We start from the raw sequence: 25,358 nt of genomic DNA, 5'->3' as shown, positions 1-25,358 counted from the left end.
AACTCTATCATACTTTTTTCTCTCCCCATCTCCTTTATGTTCAGGCCACCACATGGGAACTCAAAACTAAGTGGCTCAAAACTTAGCAGAATGTTGTACTGTCCACCACTTCTTGATGGCTTATTTCGCACCAAGAACTAGGTTAAGTACGCGCCATCACTTTCATTTCATCAGTACAATGAAGTAAAGTAGATATTAGCATCTGTGTGCTAAACAGGGAATCTGAAACTTTGAGAGGTCAATTTCACATAAGTAGGAAATGAAAAGTCCAGAATCTGATCACTGGGCCCCCACTCTCAAAAACACGAACGTGGTAAATGTGATGGGAAAACATAGTAGAAAATAAAGCAGTGTCCTGCTCCATCACCGAAAATCAGCTGTAACTCAGATACCAGGTTTCCCCTCCTCCTGGGAGATGCCAGCGTCCATCTGCGCGCATAGGAGGGCTCATAGGGATTACCACGTGCTCCTGTCACACCTCAAGGAAGATAGCAAATCATCATCCCCCTCCCTTCAATGTTCTGACCCAGCCCTGGCAAAAGGCCTTCTAAAATGAAAGTGGAGGATGAGAAGCAGAGTAACTATCCAGCTGCGTGATAACTGCCATATTTCCCAGTTAAGTAAAACATTGTCACCCTGACATTCAAGACTGAAATGAAGAGGCGTCATGATGCGAATTTCATGCATGCTTTGAGTCAGATGCCTTCCAGTGTGTACGTACTCTTTGAAAGAGAACAGGAGTCCCTGCACCTATACCTGCATTTGCTTTCTGTATGTTTAGGAGTGGTATTGTGGTTCTCCAATGAAAGCGACTTCTGCTCCAGGTCTTTGGGCTCTTGGGCTAACAATCACAAGAAGTAGGTATCCAATAACTTAATACAATAACTACTTATTGCAGATTAAGTGTACTCCCATAGCTGTGTCTTGGAGCCCAGCTTTGGGCTCTGTACCGAATTCTTTCTTTGAGAGCATTGACACCTGGGGACTCGGTTCCATTGAGGTTTTTTCCTATATCCCATACATCCATGCAGAATACTAAGTTCTTCATTAAATTACAAATCAATTGCCTGGCGATATAGCTGGACAAGGAATGTTCCAGAAGACTTTGGTTTTTGACTTTAGCTGATAGTAATTTTCAGATGACGATGCAAGCTTCCACACAATGTACGACCAGGCCAGAATTGGGAGCCATTTTGTTGAGGAAACTAAAAATCCTCACCCTTTTAAAAGACTGAGTGACAGCGACTAATCCCACATTATTTCCTAAATTCAAGGTTACGTTTTCTGCCTCCCCCAGACTAACGTCACTTCTCCACGTTGAGAAAGAACCGCAGCGGCATTTGGCTTCTGTTGACCCTCCCGCCCCCAAACCCAAATCACTGACCCTTTGTTTTTAGTACTTTGCCATTTTGCTTTTGCTTTTTTAATTTGCTTGTGACTCTCTGCTTCCCCCATCTTTTTTTTTTTTTTGGTACAATGATTCTTACCTTGTCTTTCCCCAGTCCGTTTCTGACCTGGAGAGACGTGCAGCATGTTATTGTCAGGACTTCCCGTGCGGGACATTTGAACGCTAATGACTGGAAAACCAATGCTGCTGGTTTTAAGGGTGAGAATTTCTTTCATATTCTGTCACAGGCAAAATATTTTTATTTTTCCCCCATTTTAAATGGAGAGCTGGAAGTAGAATCCCTCCAGAGAAACTTGAAATTGTGTGCTGACACACAGAGAGCTGGCCCTTGGAGGAACTAAAAGGCAGATGGATTTTTTTTTTTTTTTTTAAATTCAGACAACACAGAAAAGGCAGATTTCCTTGGCTTCCCACATCATAGGTCAATTTCTTAAGAGACAACTAACTTCCAAGTGTAGTCGACCTGTGGGGCTTCTAGTTAGTTTGGGGTTGCTGTCATTGGTTACCTGAGTGGTGTTTGTAACAATGTATGTGAAACATCCTCCTCTTCTATAGTGATAACTTCCGTTTCAGTAAAGACTGGTATATTTTGTTCACTGTTCGTTTCTAGGCCATGCTTGCTCTGTTTTTGATTTTGTTTTCTTAAACTTCCACCAACAGCTAACTCTAAGACATTACTTTATGCCAATGAAAAGTGCTTATGCAACTTTGTAACATACAGTCTTTATACAATTATACACATCATATCACAAGTGCTGTTTTTCCGGTGGTTGAGGATTATAGTTCCCTCGAACTGTCTTACTAATGGTGGGCAGTTTGTCATCACCCATAATAAGCGTTATAACAAAAAGAAAATAATCACGTAAGGCAGATGTCCTAAAGTTTCACGTGACTTAAATTTTAATCCACTAATATGTTATAGCAAAGATTACTCTCAGTCATATCTGCAGACTTAAATTTACTCCCAAATAATGTTGGTATCATTATATATCCCTGTGGATGAAAACTAGTATCCCATACCATGGGGGATATCGGCTCAATAATTGAAGTTCTGGTCTTCAGGTCTTTGGTAACGTGTCAAATAATTCTGGGCAAGTCATTTAAGTACTTTGGGCCCTTACTTCCCCATCTTGAATATTTTAGAAGCTGAATAATATTACCTACATACGATTTCTTAAATATGATTTTAATATATCTTCAGTGAGTTATATCCAATGTATGCAAATATCCATGCTGTAAATGTAAAATGTAATTTTAAAAATTACTTGTATTTATAGTCTCATGTTTAGCCAAATGCACCAGATAACCAGTGTCCTATAAAGTATTTCTTTGCTTAATATCTTCACTGAAGACGTCACTCCATGTTTAGAAAAAGAAGAATATCCCTCTGTTTTTGAGTAGTAGGAGACACCTCTCCTTACTCTTAAACTATATAATGTAGCAGTGTTCAGTGAGCTTTTAATCTAAAGAGTTGTAAATCCTTGTTGGAATCACATTGTCTGAAGCTCAGATCATGATACTAGATCCCAAAATAGCAATTGCTTCACGTGGCATCAAAAACATGTGAGATTTCAGTTGTTGAAGAAAATCCAGGATGTGCTTTGCCATAGGATGTTTCTTTTTGACGAGCGTCCGCCCCCTCCCAAGCTCTTACTTTCTAAATCCTTGAGGCTGAGAGGGAAGAAGGAAGAAGGGACCAAAACATAACTTAGGCTGGTTCAGGGCTCTGCAGTGAACTTTTTAGAAGAAGGTCACAGACGAAGCACATTGACCTCCATGAAGCTGAGGAATCAACTTTAACCCAAATAAAAGTCTTAGTTTTACTTATTCCTTTTTGGCAAGTTAAAAAGAGCAAATGGTTCTAATAAGAAACGTAGCTCTTTTGAAAACCTCTGTTGGTTTTGGAGAGGGGGAAACAGGATTCAGACTAACTCCCCAGATCCAAACCTGAGTCTGAAGGGGGCTCTACAGTGCTCTGGCAAGGAGGAAAGAGCATTTTACTATTGCACGTGGCAATATTTAGTATACGGTTTCACCCTTCTCTTAGCTTGCTGCCAAGAGTAACAATTAAAGTTCGCTTTTTCATAGATGAATTACCCTGAACGGTCTGGACTCCCAGTGGAATTGTTTTGTAATTTTGTTGATGGCAAGCCCCATATTTCATCTAAACATGATCAGAATAATTTTTTAAAGAGCTATATTCTTCCCTATCCTAAGCATTACCATCCCCTCCCTGGTGTCCCACAAATAAAAGTGATTAAGGCAGAGGCTCGCAGGAGAAGCCACGTGCTTTGGGGAAGGAAAGGATGCAGGTCATTGGGATAGAACAAAGATGGGCGACTTTTTATGAAATAAGAACTGAACAAACCAAAAAAAATAGCTAATGCTTGGAAGGGCTTTATGCAATGAGAGCTTCATGAGAGCTCGTATTTTAAATGAGGTCAGCTAGTTTTTGCAGCTTAGCAGGAACACATGGCCACACATTTCTCCTTAGACGGGAGAAGCCCAGAAGTTCCCTGCAAACAGGAGCCTGTGGCCACTGGCTGCTCTTCTCTGTGCCACTTAAGTCCTGATGCAGAGTGAGGTGTGTGCCTGAAAGGCATCCAAACACATCTGTGCTCCCCGGGGCTTGCTTTTGTTCCCTTAATGTTGAGCAATTTAAGTTGTTTGAAGAGTGTTTAAAAAACAAAAGCAAACGTGGAAAGATAGAAAAAAAGTGGGGGGGGGGACGTGAGAAGAGTTTCAGGGATGGCTTGGTAGGTGCACGTCCGCACTGGGGATGTCAATATCAACTTGAGAACTTCCTTCTGCCGCTGAGAGTAGCAACCAATTCGGTGTGGGGGTCTTGTCATCGATACACTCGATAGTCATCACTGATCATTTCAGAGAAGCCAACACCCTAAAGAACAATTCCTCACCAGACCCTGCCAAGTCCTGACATTTCTGCATGCAGGGTCCTTACATTTCTTCAGACAGAGCCATATGTAAGACAGCCCAGGCAGAGAGCAGAACCAGATGATCGAGCAGCTGGTTGGTGTGGGCCTCTCTGCCAGGCAGGCTTCATGCATTCTAATCCACATGTGCTACGGACCTGGAAAATGCAGCTGCTGGCTTCCTTTTGACGGGCACAAGGGAGGAGGTTAGCCTTGAAAAACCAAGAAATGTGGCTCTCTGCTGACTCATCTGTATGTTTCTCCAAGAGTGGGATTACCCTGAAGTTACATGCTGATGAGTTAGATACACAGAGTTTCCTCCTCCTTTTTCTGTGTTCTCTTTATAGGAACATGCTATAAACCATCAGATAGATTAGCTCACAGCTTGAGGGAACACCTCAAGCTGTAAGTTACTCATCAGTATTTTTACGCTAATTGTATCTTAATTTTTAACAATTTTAAGCGAACTAAGATGATTCTTTCTGCTTTGTAAATAATAATAATCACTTATAGTTTAATTAAAAGGTCTTTTGCACATGATCTGTTTTTCTAAGTAATTGTAGTCCAAGGAATGCATACCTATGGAAACTGACTAAACATTATTTGGATGGTTCATTGTGTGAATAATTTTAGCTAAATTTCATACACATTCTGACTTTAAACTTCCTCCAGAGATAGTTGCCTTAAAAATGAATAAATACCATGCACTTATCAAAGAATCTCCTTGAGGTTATTCATGAGGGTAGGAAAGTATTTGTATGAGGCCAGATGAACAGATGTGATATTTGCCACTAGAAAACTGAAATCCGAATTCCCGTATTCTGCTACTGATCAGCATTTGCAATGCCAGGAGATGGCTTTAGCATTAAATCATTTATTCGGGTTCCCACCTCCCCCCCCCCAGTGTTATTTCCTTTTTCTTTGATGCCTTCCTTTCCCTCTTATGAAAAGTCTTCTCTAGTTTTTTGGTGTTTTGTTTTGTTTTGTTTTTTCTTTTCCATGCTTTTTAATACCCCGTCCATGCTCCTTAAAATGCACAAATCAGCTGTAGAAGCAAGGGCTTTTTGCCATTTGAGCGGTTTTCTTCACAGGACTTAATTCATGCAGTCTCTTCATGTATTTATTTACAAATACTTGCTGAGTACCTTCAGCACACCAGCCCAACACATGAGGTACACCCAGAAAGAGGAAGCAAGCGGAAATGTCCAGGGGGACCCGTGGCATTGTCTAATCCGATCTGGCCACAGAATGACTTACGAACAGAAACAGAAATTACGCTGCACTTTTCTTCCCTTCCGTCAAGCCCTGATGATCTGCCAGGTCATGTTTATAAGTAAAAAGAGTCAATGCAAACTTCCCTGGTCATCAAAAAATGCAGCCTAACCTCCCCAGGAAAAGGCATCTGATGTAGCGACTATTCGTGGCAAGTCACAGATATTTTGACCAGCTCTGTTTGTGCATAGAGGATCCATGGACCAAGCCCAGCATTCGCATTCTTCTAGAATGGCTCCTGTGATTTCAGGAAGCACTTAGCTCTTTGTTCTACCGCTTTAAGCTGTGGAACTTGCAAACCCACCTCTCCCATCTCCCTCAGTTGCCTGGGCTGTGCCCAGCAGGCTGATCCTCCCCTGCCTCCTCTCCCTTCCCCCACCTTCAGACCTGTGGTTTGTGGATACTCTTACTTACAAGACCATTGAATGCATGCAACACTGGTGCTCTAGTTATTTTCAAAGTGTCTGTATTTGGATTATATGACTGTATACAGTTAAACTCTCTTAAATTTAGGAACAGGAATAGACATCAGATAATAAATTAGGACCTTCTGTCATCTTTACTAGGCGAAAGAATGAAAAAAATGTCATTGAAAATCAAAAATGACAACTAAGTGAGCGAGGTTACCACGCCTTCCATTTCACTGCCCTCCCAGACTATGTAAGTCTCTCTTTTTCTACCAGCATGTTGCTGAAACCTCCTCATCCCCACTGACTCTTTCTTTGACCACCACTAAACTACTAGACTTTTTTTTTTTTTTTCATTTCTAACTGATTTTTCCCACCATGGGAAAACAATTGACAGTCTAACATGACTTCTTAGCCTCCAAGGCCCTAACTTTTAATAACCTTTATTACCTTTAATTGCCACATTTTATTTCCACTGGCAGGGCTGGTAATTTTAAGATGTTCCAATATATTTTTAATACCTACCTGTCTTGCTTTCAGTTTGTAACACTTATTAAAAAGAATTAGCCGTGCTGAAACCATTAAGCATGCCATGTGTTGAATTGAAACTAAAGGTTTTGAAATGTGTTCTTTTTGGAGGGTGTGAAGTGATTTCTGATGGATTACCGTTTGAAAGGGTAAAGCTATATTTTATGTTATTATTTCACTGCACAAATAATAGTTCATCTTTGCCACTTAGCACGTTCGGGAGATGTTGGTTGTGATGAATAAAGCTACATAATGCGCCTTAATTGGTAATCTGCACATCACGTTTTTGAAGAAAGGTCAAAGTGAAATGTTACTCACCTGGTCAGTGTCAGGGGTGGTATTAGAATCAGATACTTGATTCCAGTCCCCATCCAACCCACAGAAATAAGTCATTGAGGTCTTCTCTTCTAATGCAAAGAAAAACAAGAGTAAATACATTTGATTCTATGGAATAAAATGTGCTCATTGGAAATACCCCCTGATTTTCTTTCAAGATTCCATGTTTTATACTGTTGTACTCTGTGAACTCAATTTCATTTAATATGATTAATTAATATGATTCATTTAATATGAATAATTGAAGACTTTCCTTTTCCTGTTTACTGACCATTGAATACATGAGCTTATCTTCTCGCTCATTCACCAAAAATAAGATGTGAAACCCGTAATTTCGGGATTTTTTCTTTAGCCATTTGTCTGGTAGATGATTTACCTAAATATCTACCTGAGAACAGCAATACAGAACACCTGACAGGAAACTGTTTGATCACTGCTTAATCTAGAGTCCTGTATCCAAAATATCCACTTGTCCCCTCAGAGGGTTCCACTCATGCTTCCTAAACATGGTAGGTTTAAAAACGCCCTCGACCAATGAAAAATGGTGTTTTCTCCATGTTGATCTTGGAGCGGTGGCATTAGGTTTGTTAGACTTTGGGGACGTTTTGTTCACTTGTGTTTTGCTTTCTCATCTCGAAGTACGTAAGTTTTAAATGCATGTGGTTTCACACTTAAAATCTGTCTTCAAAATGGAATTAAAGTGATGGTTGCTCTAAGTGACTATTATCTCTCTACCAGATATAATTAGTTAATGAAGGGAATTATGTGTGGAGTAGTTTTGTGGCTTTGCCACAGTCTTAAGAACCTTTAAATTCTAGTAGACAGTCTGTTATTGATATTTTCTGTGGCCTTTGAGGAAGCCAATTAAAGTTTCTGTATCTTGGTTTTGTAGAATGTGGGTAGCTCATACCAAACATAATGAGAAGGCTGAGTTGAATAAGAAGTGCTTTGAAAATGGAAAACACCAAACATAAAAAGAGTCCTTTAAAAAGGGGGGGGGGGGGTCTTAAGTATATATTTTCACATGTCACAGCTTCCTGCTCCTTGAAATGAGGATACAAATATAGAACTATGTTGTGAATCAGAATGCTCGGTTGAGGTTGAAATTAATTAAATTACCTTGAGTGGGACGAGAGAAAAAATGAATTAAGGACTTTGTAATAAAATCATCACTAATACATCATATACTTTTTAATCCCATAATCACATATCAATATGACTGTAGTATAATCATATATCAAACACAGCTACACTTAAGTTCTTTTTTGCAAATGAACTTTAATGTTTAAATGTCACCTTGGCTTCAACCTACTAAATCTTAACAGTTGTAATTAATTGCTTCAACATAGGAACTAGTGATAGAAAACTGATTGTGGCCATCAATGTCCTACTGACTCTTGAGTCATTAACATACAGTATGCAAGCTGTGAGCATAAAATATTATTTGTTAACAATATGCAAAAGCTTGTACACTCAGAGAGAGTCGATGTCCCTTTTTGTGTCATCACCTGATGAAAATCAATTTCACTAATTCTAATGAGGCTGGAGTTCCTCAGGTATTTTTCAGAGTCTTCCTTCAGTGTATAAGTTTGGCTATTAATGGCCTCCAATCTTGGTATTTTGTGGTTACAACTGATATTCCAGGCAAAGATAAAAATCATCAAGTCCTAAACCTGATGATCAAAATGCCATCAACCAGGGCCAAAGCTATTTTCAAGCCAAAAGTGTGTTGTGACTAAAAAGTAATGAAATGGATTTCTGTGAAGCGCTAATAATTGGATTCTGACTCCAGTTACAAAAAAAGATACCCATAAAGGATTTAAGCCAAGACTGTCTTATCAGAATACATATACCCACACAGACACATTCTCTTAGAAAAGTTTTGTTGTTGTTGTTTTTTGTTTGTTTAGAAAGGCTTTTAAAATTCAACAACCGTTTTCTTAGTTGGAGTTTGGTGTTTGTTTAAAACAAAGCAAAAAGCTCACTCAATAGAGTGCTTCAGAACCTGGGCTCCCAAGTCAGACAGCCTGGGAATGGTTCTCAGCTATCTAGACAAATAAATAGTATATCTGGTCATCTGTATACATTCTTAAACCACATTATTAGAGTAAGTTTACATATAATAAAAAGCACTATTTTAGGGCACCTGGGTGGCTCATTCGGTTAAGTATCTGCCTTCAGCTCAGGTCATGATCCCGGGGTCCTGGATGGAGCCCCCCATCAGGCTCCCTGCTCAGCAAGGAGTCTGCTTCTCCCTCTCTTCTGCCCCTCCCCCTCACATGTTCTCTCTTGCTCTGGTCCCTCGCTCTCTTTCAAATAAATAATCTTAAACCACACACATGCCATTTTAAGTATACACATGTGTATGCCCATGTACCTCTCACTGGAATCAAGGATAGAACATTTCCATCACCCCAGAAAGGTCATTCGTGCTCTTTCTAGTCGCCTACCCAGCCCCCCATCCTGCCCGAAGCAACTGGTATCCTTTCTGTCACTAGAGATTATGTTGTTTTTTGTAGACTTTTATATAAGTAGAATTATTCAGACATGGTTCCTTCCTCTCTGTATAGTATTTTTGAAGTTCCTCTGAATTATTAGTTATATAAGGAGTTAATTCCTTTCTATTGCTAAGTGATTGCCTATGGTGGAAATGTACCACAGTTTATTTACTCGTTGAGTTTTCATGGATGACTTTGTGGTTTCCAGTCCAGGGTTGTGCACTGAGCTGGTATGAGTATCTACATACAGGTCTAGGGTGTGGAGAGACACAGCTTTGTAAACGTGAGACAGTCAGAAAAACTCTAGTTTAAACAATGACCCTGAGGAGGGAGCTGCGCACGTGTTTCTAACCAGCTATGTAAAGCTTCAGACAAGGCAGGCAACTTAGACAAAGATTTGGTCAAGGAAAAAGTAGGAGGCCGTCAGAGCTGGCATGTGTGGCAAAGGGAAGGCTGAAGAAAACAGTATCATAGACAGAATTTGGCACAGTTCTTCATTCGTAGTTTGCACGGAGCTAGAACTGCCATCTGTAGGTCAGGCATCGTTCTCATGTTTAATATTGAATTAATAAACATTAATTTTCTGTTAAGACTTTTGTATGATAAAAAATTGAGCATAGAATGTGTGGACGTGCGTCAAGCTGTGGCCATTGAAATGAGGTGGGGGTAGCTTAGCGATGCAGTGAGCTCCCCTCCCACTTTCACATATTACACACCCTGCTTTATATTCGTTTTTTTCTTGTAACTCATCGGTTCTCTCGCCACATATCTTTTTAGTCTGATTTGAGTTATGGTTTTCATTTGTCAGTGATTTTAGTGGATGATTCCGGATGAAGGGTTAACTTCCTTGTTTGTGTGCTCTGTTTTTCTCTGACTACTTGGATTTCAATAAATGGGCTTGAATATTTTGAGAATATTTTGAAAAAAAAAATAACCTGCTGATCGCTAATGAATTGTATTAATGACACATTTATAAACTCGATCAGAGACATAAATAACTATAATTAGAGGGCAGAAGCCTCTGGAGCACTTGACTTACCATTGGCAACTGAAGCTGGTCTGAAATAGGTTCTGGGGTGGCTACATGTTTTGTTTGTTTGCATTTCTCCGAGGATTGGGATTAAACATGGATGAGACCTCCACGGGGAAAATAACAGTCACGGGGAGAAGGGAGAGGGACCAGTGTGTATAAAGGGGCAGATGAGGTGTGATGAGGAAAGGAATTGAAAGGAAACTGACAGCAAAGCTACTTGAGTCCCACAGTTAGGAGTTCTTGTTTCATTTGAAGAACATTTTGGAGACATTGCAAAGTTTTGAGAAAGTGAGTTGGTCATAGTAATGACGCCCAAGCAAGCTGATTCTAGTTGCTTGTCTGATGTCAGAAAGAGTTTTATTTCTTAAACTGATGGTATAAATCCATTGGTCCTACGATATGTCCTACAAAATAGCAGGTTAGGTAAGAAACCGATTTGCTAAAATGGGTGTGAATTCTCTCGCGGCAATCATTTTTTATTATTTTAGTATGCGATTGTATATTCCTGACCTTCAAGGCTGTGACATTCATTGAAATTTTTGATCATCTCTTGCCTTCCTTCTAAATGAGGGGAGTTCTAGAGTTGAGATATATAATCATCTTGGCTAATTTTTTTTTTTTTTTTTTTAAAGAAGGGGAAGAAATTCTTTTTGAAGTGACTCTTTAATAAACCCAGGGCAAAATGTGTGAGGACAAGATGGCTCCTTGAAAAATGTCAGGCCAGTAATTGTGCTTCCAGAAAGCCTCACACATCCTCTTTGACCAGAATCTTTTCTCGGGTCATCCTCGTTCACCGTGACCTTCCGAAAGCCACTTAACTTCCAATATTCAAATTATTTTTCATAAGCAGCTATAGTCTTTGTATTCACCATGTGACTTTGCAGAAATTTAAAGCAAGCAAGCAAGCAACATAATTCTGGGCTAGCCTCTTGAGTTGCTCTAAGACGGGTGCAGGTTGTGTGACAGAAGCAGTGACAGTTTATAAATGACTTTTGCTTAAGGTTTACATGCATATATTTTTTCTTTGCCATGAAGCAAATTTAGAATCATTGTCTTTGATCCTAGGAAACTGCATTGCTCATTTGAACCCACCAGAGGCTACCACTATATACTTTCTTAATGTACTCTGCGAGATGGTTCTGTCTGGAAATCATTTGCTTCTTTTCATGTTGTAGCCTCAGAAGTATCCTCCGAGCCATGACAGAAGATCTGCGTTCAGCTTGGTTGTAGAATTTAATATCGTGCATCTCAGAATTCCCTGTCGAATTCCAAGCCACATTTGGCTAAGGAATCAAAGCAGATAGACAAAAATGTAAGAAATATCTGGGGTTGTCTGATGGGCTGCCATCGTTGGTTGCACAGGTTATTAACTGCACTAGGGAACCAAACTTGAGTAGAGATGGAAATCCAGCCTGTGACCCAGTCACCAAGCTGTGTGTCCCAGAGGGGGATGATGTCCACCTAGAGAAAGAATTATCTTTCTCTAGTTCATGGAGATCCCACATGGCCAGCCATATTGCACAGAATTCCACTGTAATTCCTCTCAGAATTGTTGGAGGCATGAATATCTTTTAAAAGATACTGACCCAGAGATGGTTTTGTTCCTTCTCACCTTCAGCTGTTGCTTCAACCTTGACATTGACAAAACCACCAATAGCAAACTAACTCAGTGTTGCTAGAGTCAAATAGAGCCTTCCAGTGCCCGTGATGATTTCATCAGAGCTCTCTAGACAAAGTTCGAAGTAAAATTTTAGAATTTTAAGTGAGTGTGAGTGCTAAGTACAAATCCTTTATTCTTTTCATGGTCTTTTTACCTTCTTTCATTTTTGTGACCAAAAATGATTGATGCTTCATGAATTCAAATGTATAATCACTTTCATTTGGGGTCAGTAGAAGATTCATATTCAGGGTGAAGCGTCCTTTTGAATATTGACAGACAGGGTCTGCCTGAGCATAGACATAAAGCAGTGGCGAAGGCTTTCTTCGAAGCTTCTGTGATTATCATCCAGCTGTCATGTGAAGGTGCTCGCCACGGACCCTCTTGTCTCCCGTCTGTGAAATAGAGTTTTAAATGTGAAAGGAGCCATGTGATTGAGGCACGCGGGAGAAACTCTGGTAGGAACTTGTACATATCAGCTTGGACGCCGATGTCAGTCTTCCCAGCGTAAAGGGCAGCACCGGTTCTCTGCCCCGAATCCGACTTGCCTGGGACCACACTACGTTGGTGGTAAATAGGCACTGCATTAGCTGTGAAGACCGGTTCAGGATCCATAAGGGAGCCTGAGTAAATAAGAGGAAAAAAGGGCCTTCTGATGACTCTTTTTAAAAGATTTTATTTATTTATTTGAGAGAGAGAGAGACAGTGAGAGAGAGCATGAGCGAGGAGAAGGTCAGAGAGCGAAGCAGACTATGGTTTTAGTAAAGATGGCATAGCCCATCCTTCCCCCCTCCCCAAGAGATCTTTATGTCGGTGCCAGTGCCTGCAAAACAAACCAGACCCAAAGACTCAAGGAAATCCTGAAAATGAATCCTGCCCTCTCTGTACAGGGTAACTTCCTTAGGCCAGGGCATCCGGCAAGGTATGGTTACGTGCCGGGCGACGGCTTTGCAGAACCCATCTGGATACATCTGTGAAATAAACAGATCCAGACTTTTTTTTTTTTTTCTCCCCTTAAAATCTCAATTCAGACTCTTTACACATGTTCACATCTTGCTAGCCTTAGGCATTTCAAAGCAATTAAACTTGTATCGCACATCCCGATAATGGCTTCAACAGGCTTCGTTTTATGGTGTTAGAGCAGAAGACATGGTACATCCAGAGTCTTCCTTGCAAAAGCCAGAGAAAAAGGGTGTTGTGATCGCTGCTGGATGTTAACAAATGTGAAGTCGTTCTTTGCTACTTGGTGCTGTTCTGCCACCTGCGCGTGCCTGGCTAGCTCTAATTTGGGAAAAAGAAAAAAAAAAGTTTAGGCTTGACTATAAAATAAAGGATCTTTTCCGTGTTAGTAATATCTTCACCCTCAGAGAAAATCCCTCATAGACACGACTGAAGGAGGTCATCCTCAGGAAGATCAGGGGAAGGGGGTGTGGGCCAGATGTTAACTTTCCCCCCAATCCCCACATACATCTTTTTCTGCCCAGGATATTTTACGAGCTTTGAAGAAGAGAGCCGTTTTCATGCTGCTGACTTGCAGAAGGCAAAGAGGGTAAAAATGTTCCTGTGTGTGTTTGTGGTAGACAGAGAGAGTTGTGACAGAGAAAGCTGTGAGATTCTCTACCCTCTTTGCCACCTTGTCATTCTGAGGATGATGCTAGATTTGAGAAATGAGTTGCAAGAAATACTATATGTCTTATAGACACGTAGTCTGCCGTCATCGACAGATATGTATGTGATGCAAAGATTCTGAACACTTGGGATTGAGTCCGTGTGACTTTGGGCAAGTTCTTTTAATGTTTATGAGGCTTACTTTTTCAGCTGTAAAATGTGAATAGTACTATCTTGCCAATAGGACTGTTGTAAAGATTTCATTAGTTAATATGTAATAAAAAGCATATGTGAGATATTATTTTTACCTCCCATATAAAATTTCTTCTGGGCATCTTATTTTGGGAAGCATGCTTGATACATTAAATGTTCTTCAACTATAGAGAAGGGAAGATTAGTTAAAATAGCGAGATTTAAATGCATTAAATAGAACCTTTAGAGCATTTACTATTTTTCAGCATTGTTACTGAGCTTGGTGTTGTATCTCTATTCTGTCAAGCCCAGATTCTGGCCTGGGAATGAACAGAGTTTAACTCCTTGAGTGATGTGCCTCCGAAGAAGGAACTATGTAGAGCAACCCATGCTCAATGAGTGAGGGATATCTATAGGTTAATTAAGGGAACTTATTTCCCTAAAATATCTCTATAAGGGAAGCCAAAATATGTGTAGTAACCCATATGAAAAGACATTAGCATGATTTACCATAGAGTCAACCTTCATTTCTTGTGCTGCTAGCTTGAGGGGAAGGATATTAGGAACGCTGTCCCCAGAGACTCGGACCCCGTGTTGGAGATTAGCCTAATTAACCAGACTTTATTAACTGGGGTTCCAGGAGAGATGCTGGCCCTAAGACCCTCAGGGAGTGGCTCTCAGGACCAACATCAACTTTATCTGGGAACTGGTTAGAATCTAATGCAAATTCTGGACCTTAATCTCTTCGTTGTTGGTTTTTTGTTTGTGTTTTTTTTTTTTTAATTTGTATTTAAGTAGAGCTGACACACAGTGTTACATTTGTTTCAGATACACAACAAGTGATTCAACTTCTCAATACATTATGCTCTGTTCACAAGTGTATCTGCCGCCATATGCAATTACGTTATCACTGAGCGTGCTCCCGGTGCCATGCCCTTTGCTCCTGTGACTTATTCATTCCCTCTCTGGAAGCCTGAGCTCCCACTCCCTTTCCTCCCCCCTCCCTCTATCACCCATCAGTTTGTTCTTTGTATTTATAGGTCCAATTCCACTTTCTGTTTATCCATTTGTTTTTTATACTCTGCATATGAATGAAACTATATGGTATTTGTTTTTCTCAGTCTGATTTATGTCACTTGGCATGTTGACACAGATGGCAAGAGCTCATCCTTTTTTATGGCTGTGTAATATTCCAGTGTGTGTGTGTGTGTGTGTCTGTGTGTGTCTGTGTGTGTCTGTGTACCACATCTTCCTTAGCCAGTCATATATCTGTGGACACTTGGGTTTCTTCTATAATTTGGTTATTGTAAATAATGCTGCGATAAACATATGGGCACGTATGTTTTTCTAAATTAGTGTTTTTCCTTTCTTTGGGTAAATACACAGTCGTGGAATTCCTGGATCATGTGGTATTTCTATTTTTTAAATTTTTTTAGGAACCTCCCTACTGTTTTCCACAGTGGCAGCACCAATTTCCCATCCCACCAGTATGTCACAAGGGTTTCTTTTTTTGCCACCTCCTGGCCACCACTTGTTGTTTTTTGTGTTTTTTTACTTTAGCCAATCTGACAGGTGTAAGGTGATCTCATTGTGGTTTTGTTTTGCATTTCCCCAGTGATGAGTCACGTTGAGCGTCTTTCCACGTGTCTCTTGGCCATTTGTATGTCTTCTTTGGAAAAAATGTCTATTCAGGTCCTCTGTTCATTTTTTAATCAGATTGTTAGGGATTTTTTGGTGTTGAGTTGCAGAAGTTCCTTATATTGGACATGACTTTAAAACCACTAATCAGTGGGACCCTGCAGTGTGGGCTTCCCCAAGTCCTCTGGGTGATTCTGATGCTCACGCTAGTCTGGGAACCACTGACCCAAGTCCTCCCCTGCACATAGTGAATCACCTTTTTTTCCTGCACGTCTAAATGCTACCAGTCCGGCGCTGCCCTTAGAAGACATGAAAACAGAAGGTCTCAAATCATTTCTTTTTCCAGAGTTTGGATAGGGAATCCTAAATCTGAAAAGTGCCTTTTGTACCCAACTGCACTTATGCTTTTTTTTTTTTTTTTTTTGCCAATTGGACTGTAACCCTCTGTTTTCAAATTTTTTATCTGCCCCCCCCACCCTTGGAAGAAAAACAAAAACAAATAAACCTTTTCCATCATCCTACTGCCTTCATTTGGTCCTCCCTTATACAACTAAAAATTCCCAGCAAGTCCTCTGAATTAGCTGCTTCCTTACTGGTGAGCCCCTCTGTAATTCTCTGCAATCTTGTTTCCCCTTCCACCTTTGAAGTGAAATTACTCTGTGAGACTTTCAGCCATCTCCTGCTTGCCAGATCAGAAGCCTCTTGTTTTTCTGTGAGGTATCCTGCTTTTGATCTACCCAATCCACATCGCTTCTCTTGCCTATTGTGATGCAAAGCCAGAGCCCTTGCTCTCAGACACTATTGATGCCTTTCTCTCCCTTCCTTTACCTTTGCCATTCCCTAAAGTCTGTGGCTTGGAGAGTTCTGGAGGGAACAGTGCACACTCTCCCCGCCTCCTCTCCATCCCCCCCCCCACCTCTTAGTTCCTCAGCTTTTCTCCCCCCATCTCTGCCTTCCTTTCAGTTACAAGGATCACCTCCTTATTAGTGACTTTCAGTTCTACGTCGTCAACGTTGTCTCCATCCGACCAATCTAAACTCTCTCCACAGGGCTCCCCCTATGTCATTGCAAACTCAAAACTCCAGACACAGGATCTTTCAGTCATCTTTTACAAAACAACTTCTCCCCCAAAATGTACCTCGGTCATCAGCGGGGACTCTTCTCTAGATCACCCTGTTCACCATCTTCCCTCTGCCTCTCCTCAGTCTGCCACGATGTGGGCATTGTGACATTTCATTGCCTCCTCCTAAGTTGACCTCTTGTTTCGGTCACTGTGTCCATAACCGGCTTTATGATCCCTTATACCTGCCCCCTTGAAATAACCAGTTTCCTGCTTCCTTCCTTCTAGCCTTTCATATCCTATATACCAATGCCAGATCACTCCTTCTAGAATATATGTTGAATTAATGTCATTTCCTTGATCATTGGCTACTCACTGCCTGAGGTCAAAATCCATCCGTGGGTTTTCAGGGCCACACAGCTTTCTTGAGGAAGCCACCATTCCAGATAACCTGCTTTCATTACCTAGCCCCAAAGATACCTCCATGAATCCACATCTTACTTCAGGACTGAAGAACCATCTCAAATCTTTTTCTTCTAAGAGAAGAGACAGTCCTCATTAATGGCCTATTTTTTTTTTTTTTTTGAGAGTTCACAGGCATTTCCATGTTACTGTCCCTAAAAATGATTTGAGTCTTATGTAAATGAAAAGGAATGTTCAGGAGAAGCCTTACATAGTACTTGAAACTTAGAAAGGTAAGTGGTAGCTTTCTTCCTAATGAGATGGTGACAATCCCAATCGCAAGGAATAACCTCTTCTTTGTTGTTCCTCTGCTTTGTGTTTTGCAACCATCAAAGCAATAGTGGAAAAAAAAAAAAAAAAAAAAACAAGCAACAGTGAGTAATGGCTCAGTATCACAGGAACCATGGATGAAATAACCCTGTCTTTACAACCACTGTTAACCACTACCTGTAAAAAGGCACTCACCGGAAATAAACATCAACCAGAATTTCTGTTCCTTCCTTTTATGAGACTGTAAGGACAAAGCAAATATAAAGGAAAATTACATGAAGAATTACCTAAAAATAATATGTAAATGATTCACAAATATGAATTTTGGCTGCCCATTCACCAAGATCTTAGGGTGGTAACTGTTGGCTTAAGTTACACACCAAGAAGATCTAGGCTGGTGAGCTAATAAAGGGTCAGTCTAGTCTTCAATAAGCTTTTACCCGAAGACTTGTGGAGTACATTTTAGATCTTGTTTTCGTCTCTGTCCAAATGATCTTAGTTTTTGAAAACAAGCACAGTTGTGATCCACGTGGACCCTGGGATACATGGCTAGCTCTCTCCAAGCTGCTAGAACATTTTCCTACCTCCGTTTGAGAAAGACTGGTCAATTATCTTAAGCAAATGACTTGCTTATTATAACCACATTGGAAGCAAATTAAAAGGGAATGGCCAAAGAAAAGAAAATAATTAGACTTTTTTCTCAAAATAGAAAAGGGCCCTTGAGAGAAGGCTGGCATATCTCCATAACTCTGTAAATTAAAAAAAAAAAAAAAAAACTAATAGATATTTTTACATATGCATATGTGACAGAATACTTCATGTGTCTATACACCGCATGTAATTAAGTCCATTGCACATGGAGAAGGGCTCACCAGTGTTTTCCTCAACCCTTCTTACTCCGTGTCTGTGCAGTGAGGAGCCTGTCAGACTCCTGCAGCTGCTGACCCAACCCATCCCTCGGGAAGCTTTGAAGGGCAGACCCCGCAGGCAGCCAGGTAGCAGTGTCTGGAAACTTCCCACATGCAAGGCCTCTGCAGCGCCAGTGACGGCTGGCATGTTTGGAGCTGGCTGGAGTTGTTAGTAGAGCCTGAGATTTTAGGAAGAGCGAGGGAAAGATAAAAACAAGCCGTGCGGGGCGCCTGGGTGGCTCAGTGGGTTAAGCCGCTGCCTTTGGCTCAGGTCATGATCTCAGGGTCCTGGGATCGAGCCCCGCATCGGTCCTGGGATCGAGCAGGGAGCCTGCTTCCCTCTCTCTCTCTCTGCCTGTCTCTCTGCCTACTTGTGATCTCTCTCTGTCAGGTGAATACATAAATCTTTTAAAAAAAAAAAAAAAAAACTGCGCACAATAAGGCAGGTGTCGCTCCTGCTCCTCCCCCCCCCCCCCCCCCCCCCGCAGTCTGCATTTTGCGCCACGGGACAGAAGAAAGCGCTGTAACTGTCGCTCCGGCTTTCTAAGAAGCTTAGGTACCTTTCACCCTGAAATCTTTTAAAACAGTATGAAAGGAAGAGACTGATGTCGGAGAAAGGGATTAAGGAAAGGGATATTGTGGGTAATTCTGGAAGCGTCCTTCCATCTGTCTGCGATATTTAGGTGTCGAAATGCTGATAGAGGACTGAGGAGCTTTGCTTCCCACCTTTTTATCCTCAGGAATCTTATACTTGATGTTTTCCTATTTTGCTATTTATTTTTACTTGAAAAGGGCAGTCCTTCAGCGGCCACCTAAGGCAAGTGAAGTGTCATGGGTCCTCTCCTGTTTCACCCCCTCCCCCCTATTTCGCACATTTGGCTTGGTTTGATTAACTGGCTCCAAGGCGGGAGGTGGGTGGGGGGTGGCTCTGGAGGGGGTGGGGGGGGGGGGGGGGAGTCCCTGGTGGGAGCAGTCACCTCAGAGCAGGTGGTTCAGCACAGGGAGGATCAAAGAACCCAAAGGTGCGAGGCCTCCAAGAGCTGCGGGGCCTCTTTGATCCCAGGGTGGAGGCTCCCCCCACACAGATCAAGCAGTGCCCCTCAAGACAGGAATTTGCGGAACTCCCTTTCAGTCTGGGGGTTTACTTATAGGTAGAAGAGAACCGCAGCAGCCCGAGGGCGAGGACACCCCCCCCATCATGGTTGGCTCTCAGCTCCCCCCCGCAGTCTGTTCTCACCCCCCCTTATTTCCTGCCCTGTGTTTACCACGAACGCCCATCCCCTTCTGACCACCCACCCCACACACCGCCCACTCTGGGCTTGCTGGTTTCCTCCTCGCCCTAGGAAGCCCCATGCAGACCTGGCCATCATTTTGTCCAGGAGGCTGCGTTCTGGCCCCTGGAATGTCCTCCCTGTATCTCCACCTGGTTGAAAAGTTACCAGGTGACAAAGCGCAATCCAAATACCACCTTCCCCTCCTGGGTCACCTTCCTGACTCCAAATTTCAGCTCACGTGTATCCAGCACTTTCTCTGCACCAGGCTCTATCAGGTTCCTTCATCGCCATTGTTCGTTCCTTTGTTTTTAACCCATGGATTTTGTGCGCTTTTCAAGTCTTGTTACTCAGTCGGTGCATTTGTCTGTCTCATGGTGAAATCGTTAAGTTGCCCTTATCTCGTGCCTGCCTAAGAATACGTATCATTTTTTCTGTTTCTTCTGGGCCCTCACCGAGGTGACTATCGAGTAGTTGCCTTACACACACGAGTGTTACGGTAACTAATCAGATCAGTTATTTGGATGTATTGAAACTGACCCTTTCTCATAATCAAATAAGGGAACCTAATTGACCAACTGTGTTTCATATCTTGGTGATCATGTGCATCGTAACCAATATAAATAGGGTCCAACATGCCCGTTTACCCTCCGGTCACTCAATTATTGGTATTAAAAGATAGGAAAGCTCAAAAGCTTAAAAAGCAAAAAATGTTTTTTAACCAACCACATCCTTCTAAATATATCTAAACGTAAATATAAATAATAAATCGTTATTTATTTATTACTAAATATAAATAACTAAATCGTTATTTTTAGAGTCAGCATGAACTTTCCATTTGGTATAATATTAAAAAAAAAAAGAAAGAAGGAAAGATAAAGCTTCAAAATAACTCACTCCACTGGGTGGCTCAATCAGTTAAGCAACTGCCTTCTGCTTGGGTCATGATCCCGGGAGTCCTGGGATTGAGCCCTGCCTCAGGCTCCCTGCCCAGATGGGCGTCTGCTTCCCCCTCTCCCTCTGCTGCTCCTCTTGCTCATCCTCTCTGCTCTGCCAAATAAGTAAATTTTTTAAAATCTTTTTAAAAAAGATCTTTTTTGTCCTTCCTGGCTCCAGGAAGGACACTCCACCAAAAAGACATAAAAGTATCCCAAGGTTCACTCACTGGTTATAGCTTCCTGTGCTCTGGAACTTTCCCTCCCCCCCCCCCGCCCCCCGCACCCCACCCCCCCCCGGAGCTTTCTAGCTTTTCTCTGGAATTGTTAAGGCCTCCTAGCTAGAGCTGTTGTTTCAGCTAAGTGTATCTGCTTCCAAACTGTGCAGTCATTTCCTTATGTGCTTAACGATTAGCTTCCCTCAGCACTTCTGGTCTCATCAGAAAGTGGAAACACACCTGCTGGAGGACATTATCTATTTTCTTGCCTTCTCTCGTTCATCTAGCTGGTGCAAGCAAGGGGAGCCTTCAGATTCCTTGGAATAAAAACTAGCTATGCTTGGGGCACAAGACAATTCCACTCTTCTTGACTTATCTGCATAAACAGTCGTGCAGCCTAATGAGGCAAATAGAATGTTTTTCAAGTATTGCAGATTCCCTTTTTTTCAGCTTGCCCGGCATCATTCTGCTTTGTGAAATCTACCTCAATAACTTTGCCTCAAGATCTTTAATTATTCTGTAAACATGCTTTGTTCCCTCGATAGCTTTCTAAATATTGATTTTTGAATCTTAATTAATGTTCTAACTATTAATTGAATGTTTGCTGCCCACACTCGTAGAAATGAAAAATGCAGTTTGAGCTGCTTGGATTCCTCCTCACACCATTATAGTATCTAACTTTATAGAGTTTTGCATTTTACACAAAGCTTGCCCAGAGACAGCTCTGCTTGATCATCATAAAGTGATTTTCAGGCTCAGGTTTTACTCTGAGCTTGGCATGAGAAACACGTGCAAATAAAACTAATTTCAGTACGAATGGCCATAGCACTGCAAGTTATTCTCCTGGTATATTTACTATGATCATAATTTTTTTTAAATGTGAATATTGGTTCTATACTTAAATAAATATGGTGTGTTAATGATGACTTTACAGAAGTCGGTGATAAAAAGAACAAAGCTCTAGATTCCCCTTAAAATTCTCACGTAAACACTTTATGCCGCTTAGTAAATTAAATAAAATTTCTCCTCTATCAGTTGAGTTCCTTCACTTCACAAGTATGCATAGAAGCTCTCCTCTAAGCACAGGTGCTCTGCAGACACTGGTGGCTGTTCCCAGTAATGGTGTGATGGCCAACTAACTTGATCCAGGTAGTCACCCAAAAAAGATCTGTTTTGGGGGTACCTGGGTAGCTCAGTCAGTTGGGCATCTGCCTTCAGCTCAGGTCATGATCTCAGGGTCCTGGGATCGAGCCCCGTGTGGGGCTCCTTGCTCAGCTGGGAGTCTGTTCTCTCTCTCCCTCTGCCCCTCCTTCCCATGCTCTCTCTTAAATAAATCCATAAAATCTTTAAAAATTTTTTAAAAAAAGATCTGTTTCTGGATTTACAGGTCATTTTAAAGTATGAAAACTCTGTATTCTATTTTTTAAATTGTGTCAGTTATAATCATATCTTTAAAAAAAAATTAATGCTTCCGAACTACTTAATAGCTATTTCCCTGGTTAACATCATGCTTTAAAAGAGTTTATCCGCCAACATGTTCTTTGTGCGATTATTTTCTCATTAGTATTTACTGAAAACCAAACAAGTAATTGCCAATAGAATACATGGAGTTGGTATATAGCCAACATCACAACCCCTCTTAAAAAGATACACATTTATTTTCTTTTTTTCTTAGGCTAGGTATCATGACTGTGGACAAATACATGATTTCCAGTATTTTAAAATACAAAACATCTCCATGACCAAATAGGCTTTACCGATCTAATGGAATTCCTTCATTTATTAATATTCTATTAATAGGATTTTTTTTTCACTTCACCTGCCAGTTTGTAGTTGGACTGGAACTAGCCAGCCTCTTTTCTGAACATCTACTTGGGATAGATGTATGAATGGACATTGTCTCTGGAGGGTAGGAATAGACTCAGAAAAGGAAACAAATTTAGAGCCTTTATAAAGACTCAAGGTGCTTTTCTACTTAACTCAAGTTTGTTTCTCCGGCTTGAAGCATTTGTCGTATTTGATGACTCTGGGTGTTAATTTAGGTCCTAAGGGTTGTTAGGCTGACAGTTACTGGGGACGGGGATGGGGGGAGGCAGCAAGAGCCCCTAAGCCAGAGTGCAGGCAGTCCCCAACCCTCCCCAGTTCCTACCCAACCTCTTCCCCTCTCCGCTCATGCCAATCAAGTCTTTCATCTTTTTTCCCTAAACTGAGATCAAATGATAAGTTGCGCTACTTTAAAACCGCTTGATACGATCATGGGGATATTTGGGTACTGGGCAGAGTCAGAGAGCCTTGCATGGCAATGTTCGTTTGGCAATAATTTCAGTCCCTTTAGGGGAAACAATGCCTTGAATGTTCACGATGAAATGATATAGATCGTTGCCTGTATCGATGGTTAAGTGATAAGTGAGAATCTGGGATATCCATGAACTTGCATAAGAAATGTCCACAATTCGGTTTCCTTAAGCCCACACTTGACATTCCTCCTATAAAGCATGGATCACTCTGACTCTGTTTTAGTGAAGGAGGTGAGATCGCCTCATGTCATGTCCTGTAACTGAAACTAAGTTGTTGATTACAGACCTGCTAATACACAGTTACCAATCTGTCATAAAGTTATTGATGAGTTTTTGCTTTCTTCATTCTTTTCTGGCTGTATTTCCAGGTTTTTACAATACATATACATTTCTTTTTAATCAAGAAATAGTCATTTATAATAGCAGTTACAAAAGTACATGTATGAGAATCCCACAAATATTCTTGCTATCCCTAGGTCAGTTTATTCAGTTTCCTTCAGTATGTCCTGTCCAGCTGAGTACCTGATATTATAATAGCCCTTACATTTGTATAGGTCTTGATGAAGAGTTTCTCACGTGGGACAAATAGCAGTACTTAATCAACTCAGTAATGGTGACAGGATAGACAATCATATCACAAGGAGATTGTGGGTTAGCTGTTTTTTTTTGCCAAGAATTATGTAATTAGCAAATTGCAAGGATAAAGCAGTATTTCCTAATCCTAACACAGTTTTCCTTTTTTATATGCAGTCATTTCTTTTTTTTTCCATATGTATAAATTTCTGCTAAGTCCCATGAAGCATATGAAGAAATATAAGTCCTAGCTCCTGTCATCAAGCAGTTTGCAGTGTAGTTGGGGTACAAAAACATTTGCTCATGGAATTAGCCGTTCAATTAATAAGACATAAGTAAAAAGTGCAGTGTGTAAGACAGTGTCTGGCACATAGAAGGCACTCAAGAAATGTTGGATGGATGCATGAATGGGTGGCTGGATGGCTAGCTGGGCAGAAGCTCAGACAGACGGACAAATTTATTAGAGTTATAGGGACTAGTAAAGAGAAAAGTTCCTTCATGACAGATGGCTGAGTTTCAGTAAACGTCTATTGACTTTCATTGATCAGAGGATATTTTAAGGAGAAGATAGGCTAGCGAAGCCTTCTAGAACTTGGAAGTAGAGTGTGACCCTGCAGAGAGCGGGAGGGAGGGAATTCCAGGCCAGGGTCTCAGCATAAGCCAAAGCAGTGAGGCAGAAAAAGCAAGGTATGACTGGGAACGGTAAAGGAATGACCTTCCTAAGCATAGATTTTGGTGAAGAGGTTGTTTTGCAAGTAGAATGGGACTCATCATAGAGTGTCTTGAATTTCAAGTGCAAGTACTGAAATAATCCATAAGCATGGGCAGCAACAGATATTTTCGTGTAAAATAATATTATACAGAAAATGCCTTATAGGCAACAAATCTGGCAGCAATAGGACTTTGTGTTAAATATAAAGATAAGAGATGGTTTGATACCGGGTGGAGATTTTTAAGTATTGGCTGGGATTTTAGAGTATTTTTTAGAAAGAACTACACATGTGGATATTGCTGTATCATCATTAAAATATTCCTATATGCAGGAAACAGAGGGTCACTGGAGGGATGGGGTGGGGGTAACAATAAATTAATTTTAAAAATATTCGTGTATGTGACTGAAATTTCTGAGACCATTATGTCAAATGCAGATTTAGATCAATAGGTATTCTTACTGAGAACCAAAAGATTACGACATTGGAAGACACATCTAGAGGCCTCCAAATATTGCATGCATAAACTTTAATCCATTTTCCCTATGCTGGAGGAAAGGTAATAATTGTTGTCTTCCGAGATGTCCGGCCTTACTCCTGGATATGTCAGAAAACTGGCATTTCTTGCATGTTCATTCTTAGTGTGCCAAGAGAAGGTGTAGACACTGTCCTTTTTCCTTAAACCTATTCATTATGTTACAAAATTGATGAGGTCATCGCTTAAAGTGGTTACCAGGTAAGGCCTTGGAGCAAAAGTCAGTGGGTTAGAATCCAGCTCAACCACAGCTGCTTGGTCTTGGTTCTCTCTCTGTTCCTCAGTGTCCTTGTACCATGAATGACGATCACAATAGCACCAGCATCTTAACATCTTAACATCTCCATGATGTTAAGTTACATGGAAAAAGACAGGCTAGTGCCTGCCACATGGTAATAATCCATACACGATAGTCCTGTTACGAGTCCTAATACATCATCGCTGAATAATCAACATCCATTTTATGACCTTGTTAGGTTTGTTCACATGTGTTGTTACATTTGTTTTTTGCTTCTTTTTTTTTATCATGGCTAGAAAGAATGCTAAGATCCCATGGGGATATGTCTAGGCTCTTGGCCGGAACTCAGTATAGACAGCCTAGGTTGATTC

General features: G+C 41.0%; 1 protein-coding gene across 4 annotated transcripts in view; it reads left to right on the top strand.

Annotated features, from left to right (window-relative positions):
• The window catches only part of PCSK5 (proprotein convertase subtilisin/kexin type 5), a 449,573-nt gene that overhangs the window by 224,076 nt on the left and 200,139 nt on the right, over nt 1-25,358 (top strand). For all 4 annotated transcript variants that reach the window (XM_044265871.1, XM_044265870.1, XM_044265868.1 and 1 more), the window contains exon 10: nt 1,503-1,606. In XM_044265871.1, the coding sequence (XP_044121806.1) occupies nt 1,503-1,606 (104 nt within the window). The remainder of the gene's footprint in view (nt 1-1,502; nt 1,607-25,358) is intronic.

The sequence above is a fragment of the Neovison vison genome, chromosome 9 (genome assembly GCF_020171115.1).
Source record: "Neovison vison isolate M4711 chromosome 9, ASM_NN_V1, whole genome shotgun sequence".
Taxonomy (NCBI): domain Eukaryota; kingdom Metazoa; phylum Chordata; class Mammalia; order Carnivora; family Mustelidae; genus Neogale; species Neogale vison.
This window is presented reverse-complemented; position numbering and strand designations above follow the sequence as displayed.